The following is a 12,806-nucleotide window of genomic DNA, read 5'->3' on the forward strand; positions in this document are numbered from 1 at the left end:
GTTGTCATCCTCGTACACCTGAAAGAATAAAACACACTGATCTGCAGTGTGTCAGTCTGAGTTTTTGATTGTGATCACATCACCTTAATCACAGCAGAACATGCGCACGTCATTGAGAGCGGTGTCGTCTCCTTTGATTCCCTGTGGCTCTTCTATCCGGGTCCCGATGCCACAGATTCCTGTTCCTTTACATTTTGGACTCCATTTTCCCCAATCGCCCCAGTCTGTGCCGTCACCTTGAAGGATAGAACCTCCACTGCAGTTGAATCTGAAATAAATGTGGCAGTATTATGTTAAAGTGCCCATATGCTTTTTCGGCTATGACCTTTCATGCAATGTGTAATAGAGCTGTTTGTGAATGTAAAAGTCTCAAAGTGCAGATTAATGGAGTTTTTGTCTCCCAAAAGAAAGAAGCGATTCTGAACTGCCTGAAACGAGTCGTCAGTAATTCAAGTCTCACTTCCTGCTGAACATATGTAGGTTTGTTACAAATTTGCATAATGCCAGTCTCTGGTCTTGATTGGCTGAACAGTGTCTCTTTGCCCCGCCCTCAAACACTGTAGATTATCTGAGACTGGAAGAGTTTGGTTCGTGTTGTTCATGTGGAGAAGACGCTGTTTTCTGCTGACAAAGCAAATCCACTTTGAGATTGATACGGTAAAACCCACGCCATCGTTACTGTTCGTATCACTCTGTGTTTAGAGCTGAGAGTCAGATATGAGAATGAGCTTTTGGTTTCTAACCAGTCACAGCAGACTGGGCCGTCTGACCAATCAGAGCAGAGCAGCTCTCAGAGAGGCGGGGTTTAGAGAGACTGAAGCGTTTCAGACACTCAGAGAAAAGAGCTGATGCTGCAGTGGAGATTATGAGGAAATTAAAGTGTTTTTTGACCAACCTATTTTCAATGGAAAGAAGCTAAAGCCTACTCAAAAAGTCACTAAATGTTGCGCCAACTGTCTGCAGTTTACATCTGTTTTCTTTCCTAATCCGTGCTCACATATTGTAATTTTAATATAATATAGCTGAATGTCCAATAAAGCTATTCTCATTTACATATTTTCTGTCAGACAGCGGAACGAGTGTGATATAGTGACTGACTACATGTTAACCAGCAATCCAAAAAGCCGCTAGATTTATCGCTAAAAATAAGTCGCTTTAGGGGTATGAAAAGTCGCTCATTCCTGTGACAAACTCGCTAAATTGGCAACACACGTTTTTGACCTTGGATGCACTTAAACCGAGACTCTAGAACAACATTTCGAACCTTTAAAATAGCATAATAGGGGCACTTTAAACATGAAGTTTGACTTTTTTTGGAAGGTTTTTTTTTTTTTGGCACAGAATAAATATATGAACTAGCGGTAGTATTGATTTACTGTTTATAGAACTATAACGAGTCGTGTTGTTGCTCTGAATATCATTCATATGCTTGATGAGGGAAAACTGAGACCCTGAATGGCAAATTCAGAATGATTGTTCTGTTACACACTCACTTGATGTTGTTTGCGGCCGTTTCATCTTTAGTTTCTTGGTTAGATTGGACTTTCAGCTGGAAAGCTGTCAAGACTCCCGAAGGACACCATTTGATATCTGTCCACTCACCCCAGCTGAAGAAAAAACACAATTTATGGCTTTTTTGAAGGTTTATTGAAGACAATGAAGATTAAATCCACAGTTTGTTTATCTAGCTTATGAAAAAACGGCTCTTTAATGTAAGAATTCTTTATAAACCCAAAGTAAACATGCTGTTACTAGTTTTACTTCATTGCATAGAGTCCGAGCTCATTACCTTCCTACGTCAGACTGAACGAAGATTTCCTTATTTAAGTCTGATAAGTCTTTGGTCCGACTGACACAGTAAAGACGAATCCCGTTGAGTGCTGTGTTATCCCAAAAAACAGGTTTTTCCACCTAAAAAACAAGAAAAAACAGCAACAACATTAAGACAGTCCTCTATTTGATAATGTTCATGGCAGGTGAACTAACACACAAACACACACACAACCTCCAGGCCAATCATAAATATATAAAATATAAATTATTGGGAATCCAAAAGCCTCTCCATATATTTAAATAAGGAGCTATTTGCGGTTACACGTGTTTTTATTTTTTAACACCTCCAGATGATACTATTCTCACTTCAAAAAATGGATTTCAAAGGCCTTCACTCTATTTTAATCTGAAATATTGCATTTATTGAAAAAATAATGGGAAAGAAAATACATTAACTTTAGTGGAAAAAATAGCTCATAAAATGTTTATAAATGTTGCACAGTATCATAAAATCCCCTAAAAAATGTAAATAATCCAAAAATATTATTGAACAAAAATAAATTACATTGATTTTCCTAAAAAAAAAAAAACATTTTAAAGCTTCGTCACTTTTGACAGCGAAGGAGCCAACTTTGACCCCAAAATGAAGAGGCTCAGAGGGTTAAAGTCTACATAAAACCTCTGACATGTGAAGGAAAAAAGTTGACAGGACTTGCTTTTACACTTCAGGAATTGATTGAATCATGATAAATCTTGATTAAGTTGATATTTTCTAACCCAGATACTTTTTCTTGTTTAAAGCTCAAACTCACTTCAAGTCATTTTGCTTCTTCTCCAGTAAATGTATCTTGATTTAAAAATGTTTAGATATTTGTACTGGAAAACAAGACAAAAATACTGAGTTAGAAAATCAAAATCACTTTCATGAGTCAATGGTCAACTTACCATCAGACTAAACCCTGTGGCGTATGTTCCAGTTGGACAAAATTCCCTTTGACCCCACGAACCACACTTCAATCCATTGGACACAGTCAGCAACGATACGAAAGTTCTTTCGATGCTCTCCTCATAAGGTTTTCCAGCGGACTGAACGCTCACATGTAGCCCAATAATGGCTAGCAGTGAAAACACCATGGAAATGAAGGGATGCATTGCATTGCATTGCCAAACAATGATTAAATTAATTCTGTTTGGTTTCCAAACCAAAAACTTACCCCGGTTACCCTAAGCCTTCTTTGGTTGGTCAGTAGAACATGCCTGATTCTTTTTTTGAGCCAAGCAGAACATTACATTTATATGTATTAAAATTCAGCCAATCAGCAGCCAGGAACACTGAGTCCACATCAATGCCTGTAAATAAACACACAAAAATACAAACATCTGTTTGTTTAACTGAGTGTCCTTGGAAAGTGTTTTACTCAGTAAAATGCCTATCAAATGCTGGTTGATTTTGTCATTTTATTTCCTGTTGTAAATATCAAGGTTTGCAGCAGGAAAAGATCAGCTAAAAATGATCATTCTGTCATCATTTACTCACTCTCACGTCGTTCCAAACCTGTACGACTTTATTTATTTCAAGAAGAATTTAAGTGTCATAAATGTATTTTCACACAACTTAACTTCTGAAGTCTTATGATAATTTGCATGAAGAAATGAAAACACATAAAAATCAATGTTTATCCATATTGTTCCAGTCGGTGAAACTAAATGATTGTGCAAGTCACGTAAACACACTTTAGACAAACACTGATCAGGTCGAATTGCCAGTAAAAGCATGTGCCCTTTTAAAAAGTTTATTTACACTATTTATCTTTCATGAGGTTTTAGATACTGGGAAGCAGAAAGCACACATTTAAGCAAATATGATCCATGAAGCGTCTGTGTTTAGGAAAATAACAATCTTTGATTTCTGAGTCATAACTGCTTCTTGATTCTGACACCGTTTGTGATAGTCGCTGCAGGAGTGGCTTTACAATCTTCTCAAATATTAAAATAAGGTTTGAATTTGTTTAGCATCAAATCATTTTCTGAATTGTGCCATTTTAGCTATAAACACATATATGTATATATAGGGATACAATTATATCTTTAGAAAGGCAAAAGGTTGCCTTGCCGCCTTGCCTTGAATGCAATATAAGTCACTTATAGATGTATAGATGTAAACATCTGCCACATGCACTAATGTAATGAATGATCTGATGTAAAGTGTTGTGCAAAACAATGCGAAACTACAAGGTTCTGTTTAGAAAGTCTTTCTTGCTGATATTTGACAACCGTTTCAGCAGAAGTTCAGGAGTCTTCAGAAGAATCACTAACATACAAGAAAGAATAAAATAATTTTAACTCCAATAATAGGCGGGATGTAAATCTCCCGATCATCCGGTTAGGCTTTATTTTGTGATAATGACCGGCTGACTTTACAGATTTACATTAGAAAGCTGTTGTATGACATGGTTCATGTTAGTTAATCATAGTATGATGATCAATAATTACGATACATTTGATCTTTTTGCTGTTCTTGTTATCATCCTCCTACACCTGAAAGAAAAATCCGATTTAGGAGATATGCAGTCATTATTAGTAAGAGTTTTTGATTGTGATCACATCACCTTAATCACAGCAGTACATGCGCACGTCATTGAGAGCGGTGTCGTCTCCACTTCCCTGTGGTGCTTCTATCCGGGTCTTGATGCCGCAGATTCCCTTTCCCATACAGGTTGGGCTCCAGTTGCCCCAGTTGCCCCAGGCTGTGCTGTAACCCTCCAGCACCTCACCTCCACTGCAGGTGAACCTGGAAAAAATTCAGATGTGACAATATTATGATAAAATATGTTATTGTGCTGTTGGATTGAATGTGATCACATGATCCCCTGCAGCAATCATAATCACGAACAGCAGCACGACTGCGAGTGTGATATTAACTAAACTATTGATAGGGGAAAACTGAGTCCTTAAAGGGATACTCCACTTTTTTTGGAAATAGGCTCATTTTACAACTCCCCCAGAGTTAAACAGTTGAGTTTTACCGTTTTCGAACCCATTCAGCCGATCTCCGGGTCTGGCGGTACCACTTTTAGCATAGCTTAGCATAGATCATTGAATCGGACAAGACCAATAGCATCTCTCTCAAAAAAAATGACCAAAGAGTTTCGATATTTTTCCTATTTAAAACTTGACTCTTCTGTAGTTACATTGTGTACTAAGACCGACGGAAAATGAAAAGTTGTGATTTTCTAGGCTGATATGGCTAGGAACTATACTCGCATTCCTGCGTAACAATCAAGAAACTTTGCTGCCGTACCAGTGTCACGGTTCATGAATCCACTGTCTCTCTCTCATCTTGCGTATTGTGTGTGTGTCTGTGGGCGTGGTCACTGATCACTGCTGATCAGCAGCGCCAGCTGGTACCAATTGTTTGTGCCTTTATATGTGCAGTAACTGCTGTCTCATGTTGTCAGATCGTTGTGGTTCTCCGGTGTGTTCCCGTTCTGTTCCCGTGCTGTCGTCTGGATCGTGGATTTCCCCTCTGTTCTTCGTCGTGTCTTTCGTTTGGATTCCTGCACTCAGCACTGGATTTACAAGCACCGTCACAAGGGAAACACCACTGGATTACCGAGCACCATCACGAGTTGTCCACCGAGGTCCCTGCGTCACTTACCATCGAAGCTTGTGATTGTCTGACCCACTATCTGTGTTGTGACTTTCTGTGTTGTTTGCCTGACTGGCTACTGATTATCACCTTCTTAATAAACCGTTATTTGCAATTGCATCCTGCTTCTGTCTCTGTCACAGAATGATCTGAACACATTATGGATGCAGCAGGCGCAACAAGTTGGGATGATTTTGCTTCTCGCAGCATAGCGAGGATGGATCAACAAGAGGAGAGTATTGCCAGCAGATGTCGGGCGTTCCAAGCTTTTGTGACGCAGGTGTCCGAGCTCACCCAACAACTTCAACATCTGAGGAGTCCCGCTGCGTCACCCACACCGCCCGTTCAGCCCAATCCACCAGAGCCGCCCCATCAGCATGACCCACGCTTACCCACACCTGAAGGGTACTCAGGTGAGCCCGAGTATTACAGAGCATTCCTTACCCATTGCTCATGTACTTTTCATTACAGCCGCAGACGTTTCGTCATGAACAGACCAAGGTGGCATTCGTTCTCACACTATTGTCGGGCAAGGCGGCTCTTTGGGGAACGGCGGTGTGGGGGAATCAAGATCCATGTTGTGCCTAGTTCCAGGCATACTCTGAGGAGATGAAGAGGGTTTTTGATCGTGGCGGGAGGTAGGGAGGCGGCCAGACTACTACTCGCCGATCTCCACCAGGGATTCCAGAGTGCCATTGGAACGAGGAGGCACAGTGGGACCGATTCCTGCATGGGTTGGCTGACCGTGTCCAGAGGGAGATTTACATGCTGGACCTCCCTCATAACTTGAATGGACTCATCGAACTGGTGCTAAGAGTCGATGCTCGGTTGAGCAGGATGGGCCGGTTTCAGCAGAGTCATCAGTTTTGCGGTACAGAGGACTCATGCACTGGCAGGAGGGACATGGTCAGCCCCGTCTCCGATGGCTCAACTCGCTCAACAACTTCAAATTCCTATCTTCCCACTCACGCACAAGATACTGTATCTGTTAATGCTCGAATTGGACAGCAACTCCCCGATATTTCACACGCTACTGAATCCATCACCCTCACCACATCTGGCAACCACTCTGAGACTATAACATTCCTCCTCATGGACTCTCCACTGGCACCAGTAGTACTTGGACATCCCTGGCTCACTCAGCACAATTCTAGAATCAATTGGGGCCACAATTCTGTGTCTGCATGGAGTAATACTTGTCATGAGTCATGTCTAGTGTCTGCGTGTTCGTCTGTGCCTGTTTCTGTGTTTCAGGAGAAGGCAGTGGATTTGTCTAACGTGCCCGAGGAGTACCAGGACCTGAGTGAAGTGTTCAGTAAGTCCCGTGCTGCTTCTCTTCCTCCGCATCGTCCTTATGACTGTGCCATAGACTTAGTACCAGGTGAGTCTCCGCCTAAAGGCAAGTTATATTCACTTTCTGTTCCAGAGAGGGAAGCTATGGAGAAATATATTTCTGATTCTCTAGCATCCAAGTTCATTCGTCCTTCCTCATCTCCAGCGGGGACGGGGTTCTTTTTTGTGGGGTAGAAGGATGGATCTCTGCGACCGTGTATTGTTTACCGGGGGTTGAACAACATCATGGTAAAGAATACTTATCCTTTACCGTTGATGTCTTCAGCCTTCGAGCGATTGCAGGGAGCATCAATTTTCACAAAATTGGATTTACGTAACGCTTATCATTTGGTCCGCATAAGGAAGGGTGATGAATGGAAGACCGCGTTTGAATACTTGGTCATGCCGTTTGGGCTGTCCAACTCCCCAGCGGTCTTCCAAGCACTCGTCAATGACGTGCTGAGAGATATGGCTGACCAGTTCATATGTGTTTACCTGGATGACATATTGATTTTTTCATCTTCTCTCCAGGATCACGTTCAGCACGTCAGACGAGTGCTCCAAAGGTTGCTAGAGAATGGGCTTTTTGTCAAGGCGGAGAAATGCATTTTTCATGCACAGTCTGTTCCTTTCTTAGGGTAAATCATCTCGTCTGAGGGAGTGCGTATGGATCCTGACAAGGTTAAGGCTGTGATAGATTGGCCAAGTCCGGATTCCCGTAAGGCCCTACAGAGGTTTCTGGGGTTTGCCAATTTCTATCGGCGTTTCATTCGCAATTTCAGCCAACTAGCCGCGCCTCTGACTGCCTTGACCTCCCCCAGAACGACGTTCAGGTGGTCCGATACAGCCGAGGGTGTATTCGCTAAACTTAAGAGTCGCTTCGTTTCGGCTCCCATCCTCGTTCTCCCTGATCCATCACGTCAGTTCGTGGTGGAGGTCGACGCATCAGAGGTGGGGGTAGGAGCAGTACTTTCCCAACGTTCTTCCACAGACGACAAGATGCATCCTTGCACGTTTTTTTCTCATCGTTTATCACTTGCCGAACGTAACTATGACATTGGTAACAGAGAGTTGTTGGCAGTCAAGTTAGTGCTGGAGGAATGGCGACACTGGTTAGAAGGGTCAGGGGTACCTTTTATAGTATGGACCGATCACAAGAACCTAGAATATATCAGAACCGCCAAAAGACTCAACTCTAGGCAGGCTCGGTGGGCACTTTTTTCGGACGTTTTGACTTTTCTCTCTCGTACCACCCGGGTTCCAAGAACATCAAACCCGACTCTTTATCTCGAATTTTTGATCAATCCGAACGCCCGTCTACTCCCGAGTGTATTTTACCCGAGACCCTATTTGTCTCAGGTGGGAGATCGAATCGAAGGTCATGTCGGCCTTAGAAGGGGTAACGCCTCCGCCCGATTGCCCACCGAATTGTTTGTTTGTGCCAGAGGAGTATCGGTCCGACGTTATTCAGTGGGGACATAGTTCCAGCATAGCATGTCATCCAGGGGTTAACCGCACCAGTTTTTTGGTAAAGCAACGATTCTGGTGGCCATTAATGGCTCGCGACAGTTTTGTCTTGGCTTGCTCAGTTTGTGCCACTGGTAAGACTTCCAATCGATCCCCAGATGGGTTACTTCAACTGCTGTCAGTCCCTTCGAGACACTGGTCCCACAGATAGATTTTATTACCGCCCTCCCGCCCTCCCAGGGCAAGACGGTCGTTTTGACCGTCGTGGACCGGTTCTCGAAGGCGGCTCATTTTATTCCCTTGCCTAAATTACCCTCCGCCAAGGAGACAGCGGTAACTGTTATAGATCACGTCTTTCGTTTACATGGCCTCTCGATGGACGTGGTTTTTGACAGGGGTCCCCAATTTGTGTCCAAATTTTGGCAAGAGTTTTGTAAACTACTGGGGGCGAGTGTCAGTTTATCTTCGGGGTTTCACCCCCAAAGCGGAGGAGAGAAGTTGGGTTCCTGCTAGGGACATTATGGATCACTCCCTGATCAATGATTACAATCGCCAGGTAAGTCTGTTGAGGAACGCCAGGAGGCCAGGAGGCGTTCCTAGGGGAGGGGGTACTGTCACGGTTCATGAATCCACTGTCTCTCTCTCGTCTTGCGTATTGTGTGTGTGTGTGTGTGTGTGTCTGTGGGCGTGGTCACTGATCACTGCTGATTGTTTGTGCCTTTATATGTGCAGTAACTGCTGTCCCATGTTGTCAGATCGTTGTGGTTCTCTGGTGTGTTCCCGTTCTGTTCCCGTGCTGTCGTCTGGATCGTGGATTTCCCCTCTGTTCTTCATCGTGTCATTCGTTTGGATTCCTGCACTCAGCACTGGATTTACAAGCACCGTCACAAGGGAAACACCACTGGATTACCGAGCACCATCACGAGTTGTCCACCGAGGTCCCTGCGCCACTTACCATCGAAGCTTGTGATCGTCTGACCCAACATCTGTGTTGTGACTTTCTGTGTTGTTTGACTGACTGGCTACTGATTATCACCTTCTTAATAAAGCGTTATTTGCAACTGCATCCTGCTTTTGTCTCTGTCACAATGAGTCCAGCAGGCGTAATGATATGACGCAGCGCCTGAAAATAGGTATAATAGGTTAGACAAACTTAGGTCACGTTGGAAGTTACTGAGCTGGGGACTATTTTCAGGCGCTGCATCATATCATTACGCCTGCTGGACTCATGGTACGGCAGAAAAGTTTCTTGATTATTATGCAGGAATGAGAGTATAGTTCCTAGCCATATCAGCCTAGAAAATCGCAACTTTACATTTTCCGTCGGTCTTAGTACACAATGTAACTACAGAAGAGTCAAGTTTTAAATAGGAAAAATATCGAAACTCTTAGGCCATTTTTTTGAGAGAGATGCTAATGGACTTGTCCGATTCAATTATCTATGCTAAGCTATGCTAAAAGTGGTACCGCCAGACCCGGAGATCGGCTGAATGGATTCGAAAACGGTAAAACTCAACTGTTTAACTCTGGGTGAGTTGTAAAATGAGCCTATTTCCAAAAAAAGTGGAGTATCCCTTTAAATATCAAAATAAACCCAGGATGGGAAAGAGATGGTGTAAGAGGTATACACTGGATAAGAGATGTTTTAACTTATAGCACCACACACTCACTTGATGTTGTTTGCGGCCGTATCATCAAATGCAAATCCTTGGTGAGATTCAACTCTCAGCTGGAAAGATTTCAAGTATCCAAAATGACACCATTTGACATCTGTCCACTCACCCCATCTGAAGAAAACACACACAGAGTTTGCCTGATCAAATAAATTATTATTTTCAAGAAAATCCTCAATTTACTTGAATAGCTTAAACACTTAATGCAAGAATTGTTAATAATCTGAGTCCATTACTTTCCTACGTCGGACTCAATTGTGGTGTAGTCATGTGAGCCTGGTGATTCTTTGAACCGATCGACACAGTGAAGACGAATCCCATTGAGCGCTGTATCATCACCACCACCAATTGGTCTTTCCACCTTAAAACAACAACATCAAGGCAATCTTCCATTTGAAAGAGTTAACTCTAACCCAACCCATAGTAACATTGATCTGCATGCTGTTTAGTATTACACAGACACTGTAAAAATCTTAAGCAGGTGCAGTTCCCTGGAGTAACCTGGAATTAAAGGTGCTCTAATTGATCATGTGTTTTTAGGCCAAACATTTTTTTGTCACATCCAGCAAACATCTCCTAACTATCCGCTAGCTGCCTGTCCCCTGAACACACTGTAAAAAAAATGCTGGTAAATTCAGTTCGGTTTTTCTAAATGGTTCATGACTGTCTCAGGAAGCACGGAAGGGAGGGGGAGGGGGCGGGATGAGGAGGAGGGAGGGTCGAGCTAGCCTCTATTTTGTTTGACAATACTTTGAACGTCAACAAGAAGTGACTTCACCCAACATCACTTAGAGCAGCTTTAAATGACAAACAGCAACTCCACAGTTTTGAACCTTTGAAGCGCTCATAAGCAAAATAGAGTCAATGCCCAACTTACCTTCAAACTAAACCCTGCGGCGTAACTTCCACTTGGACACATGCTCTTAAACCCCCATGACCCCCACTTCATTCCGTTCGACACCGTCAGCACAGATCTGTAAGGTCGGTCGACGCTCCGCTCAGAACGACCTTCTGCGGGCCGACCACTCACATGCCCAATAATGGCTAGCAGTGAAAACATCATGGAAAAGAAGTGATGCATTGCTACAGCACTGGCCTGATTGAAAAATACTGATTGTTAGATTAATTTTCAGGTAGACTATCTGCAGCCTCAGCTATCAGTGATCAGGTGGAAACAGACGCCTCAACCCTTGTGATGTGAGAATGATCAAGCAGACACAGAGACTGTGTAGTACCATAACATTCTCAAGTTTATTAAGGAAAAAGGCTCATATTTACACAAGATTAAGCAAATTCATCCACCTCCTTCTTTGGTTGGTCAATAGAACATGCCTGATTCTTTTTTGAGCCAATCAGAACATTACATTTATATGCATTCAATTCAGCCAATCAGCAGCCAGGAACACTGAGTCCACATCAATGCCTGTAAATAAACACACAAAAATACAAACATCTGTTTGTTTAACTGAGTGTCCTTGGAAAGTGTTTTACTCAGTAAAATGCCTATCAAATGCTGGTTGATTTTGTCATTTTATTTCCTGTTGTAAATATCAAGGCTTGCAGCAGGAAAAGATCAGCTAAAAATTATCATTCTGTCATCATTTACTCACTCTCATGTCGTTCCAAACCTGTATGACTTTCTTTATTTCAAGAAGAATTTAAGTGTCATAAATGTATTTTCACACAACTTGACTTCTGAAGTCTTATGATAATTTGCATGAAGAAATGAAAACACATAAAAATCATTGTTTATCCATATTGTTCCAGTCGGTGAAACTAAATGATTGTGCAAGTCACGTAAACACACTTTAGACAAACACTGATCAGGTCGAATTGCCAGTAAAAGCATGTGCCCTTTTAAAAAGTTTATTTACACTTTTTATCTTTCATGAGGTTTTAGATACTGGGAAGCAGAAAGCACACATTTAAGCAAATATGATCCATGAAGCGTCTGTGTGTGTTGGAAAATAACAATCTTTGATTTCTGATTCAGAACTGCTTCTTGATTCTGGCACCATTTGTGATAGTCGCTGCAGGAGTGGCTTTACAATCTTCTCAAATATTAAAATAAGGTTTGAATTTATTGCATCAAATCATTTTCTGAATATGCATTGTGCCATTTTAGCTAAAAACACACATTTATATATTGGGATACAATTATATCTTTAGAAATGCTAAAAGTTTAGGCTTACAGGATTGACAATATTACACTTTAATTTTATTCCTGTAGTAGAGTATGTGGCTCATTCTCAGGAAATGCATGAATGAATAAGACAATTACTTTGAATACAATACAAGTCACTTTAGATGTAAACATCTGCCACATGCACTAATGTAATGAACGATCTGATGTAAAGTGTTGTGCAAAACAATGTGAAACTACAAGGTTCTGTTTAGAAAGTCTTGCTGATATTTGACAACCATTTCAGCAGAAGTAGAGTAGAGTAGAGAAGAGTCTTCAGAAGAATCACTAACATACAAGAAAGAATAAAATAATTTCAACTCCAATAATAGGCGGGATGTAAATGTCATGATCATCCGGTTAGGCTTTATTTTGTGATAATGACCAGCTGACTTTACAGATTTACATTAGAAAGCTGTTGTATGACATGGTTCATGTTAGTTTATCATAGTATGATGATCAATAATTACGATACATTTGATCTTCTTGCTGTTCTTGTTGTCATTTTTCAATGGCGGCGCGTGCGCACGCAGCGGCTCGGAGCTCTCAGCTTTTTTCATGTCTTTGTGTGTTTTTGTATGTGTTTTTGTCGCTTATTCAAGGACTTGCAGCAAAAATACAATATGGTAGGGCTGAAATGTTGGAGCTGAAAAAAAAATCAGGACTCTATGCACCCCCAAAGCTGAATTCTATACCACCGGAGCTGCAGCAGATCATGGGGGCTTTCACC

General features: G+C 42.0%; 2 protein-coding genes across 4 annotated transcripts in view; both read right to left on the minus strand.

Annotated features, from left to right (window-relative positions):
• Positions 1–10,975, minus strand: part of LOC311097557 (vitelline membrane outer layer protein 1-like) — a gene marked incomplete at its 5' end in the record, with an annotated part of 29,539 nt that extends 18,564 nt beyond the window's left edge. Inside the window, 8 exons of one of the 2 annotated variants that reach the window (XM_084137340.1) lie at positions 84–268; positions 1,494–1,607; positions 1,790–1,911; positions 2,719–4,311; positions 4,383–4,564; positions 9,892–10,008; positions 10,131–10,255; positions 10,772–10,975. In XM_084137340.1, the coding sequence (XP_083993466.1) occupies positions 4,384–4,564; positions 9,892–10,008; positions 10,131–10,255; positions 10,772–10,975 (627 nt within the window). In that variant the 3' untranslated portion in view covers positions 84–268; positions 1,494–1,607; positions 1,790–1,911; positions 2,719–4,311; position 4,383. Of the gene's footprint in view, positions 1–83; positions 269–1,493; positions 1,608–1,789; positions 1,912–2,718; positions 4,312–4,382; positions 4,565–9,891; positions 10,009–10,130; positions 10,256–10,771 lie in introns of those variants that run through there. The other variant, XM_084137341.1, reaches the window with a different exon arrangement.
• A 149-nt stretch (positions 10,976–11,124) lies between these two features.
• LOC311097548 (vitelline membrane outer layer protein 1-like) overlaps positions 11,125–12,806 on the minus strand; it is a 77,192-nt gene continuing 75,510 nt past the window's right edge. The window contains exon 5 of one of the 2 annotated variants that reach the window (XM_084137325.1): positions 11,125–11,317. The gene's annotated coding sequence lies outside the window, so the exon portion shown is untranslated. The remainder of the gene's footprint in view (positions 11,318–12,806) is intronic. The other variant, XM_084137323.1, reaches the window with a different exon arrangement.

This window comes from Abramis brama, assembly GCF_963993115.1.
Source record: "Abramis brama genome assembly, chromosome: 15".
Lineage (NCBI taxonomy): Eukaryota > Metazoa > Chordata > Actinopteri > Cypriniformes > Leuciscidae > Abramis > Abramis brama.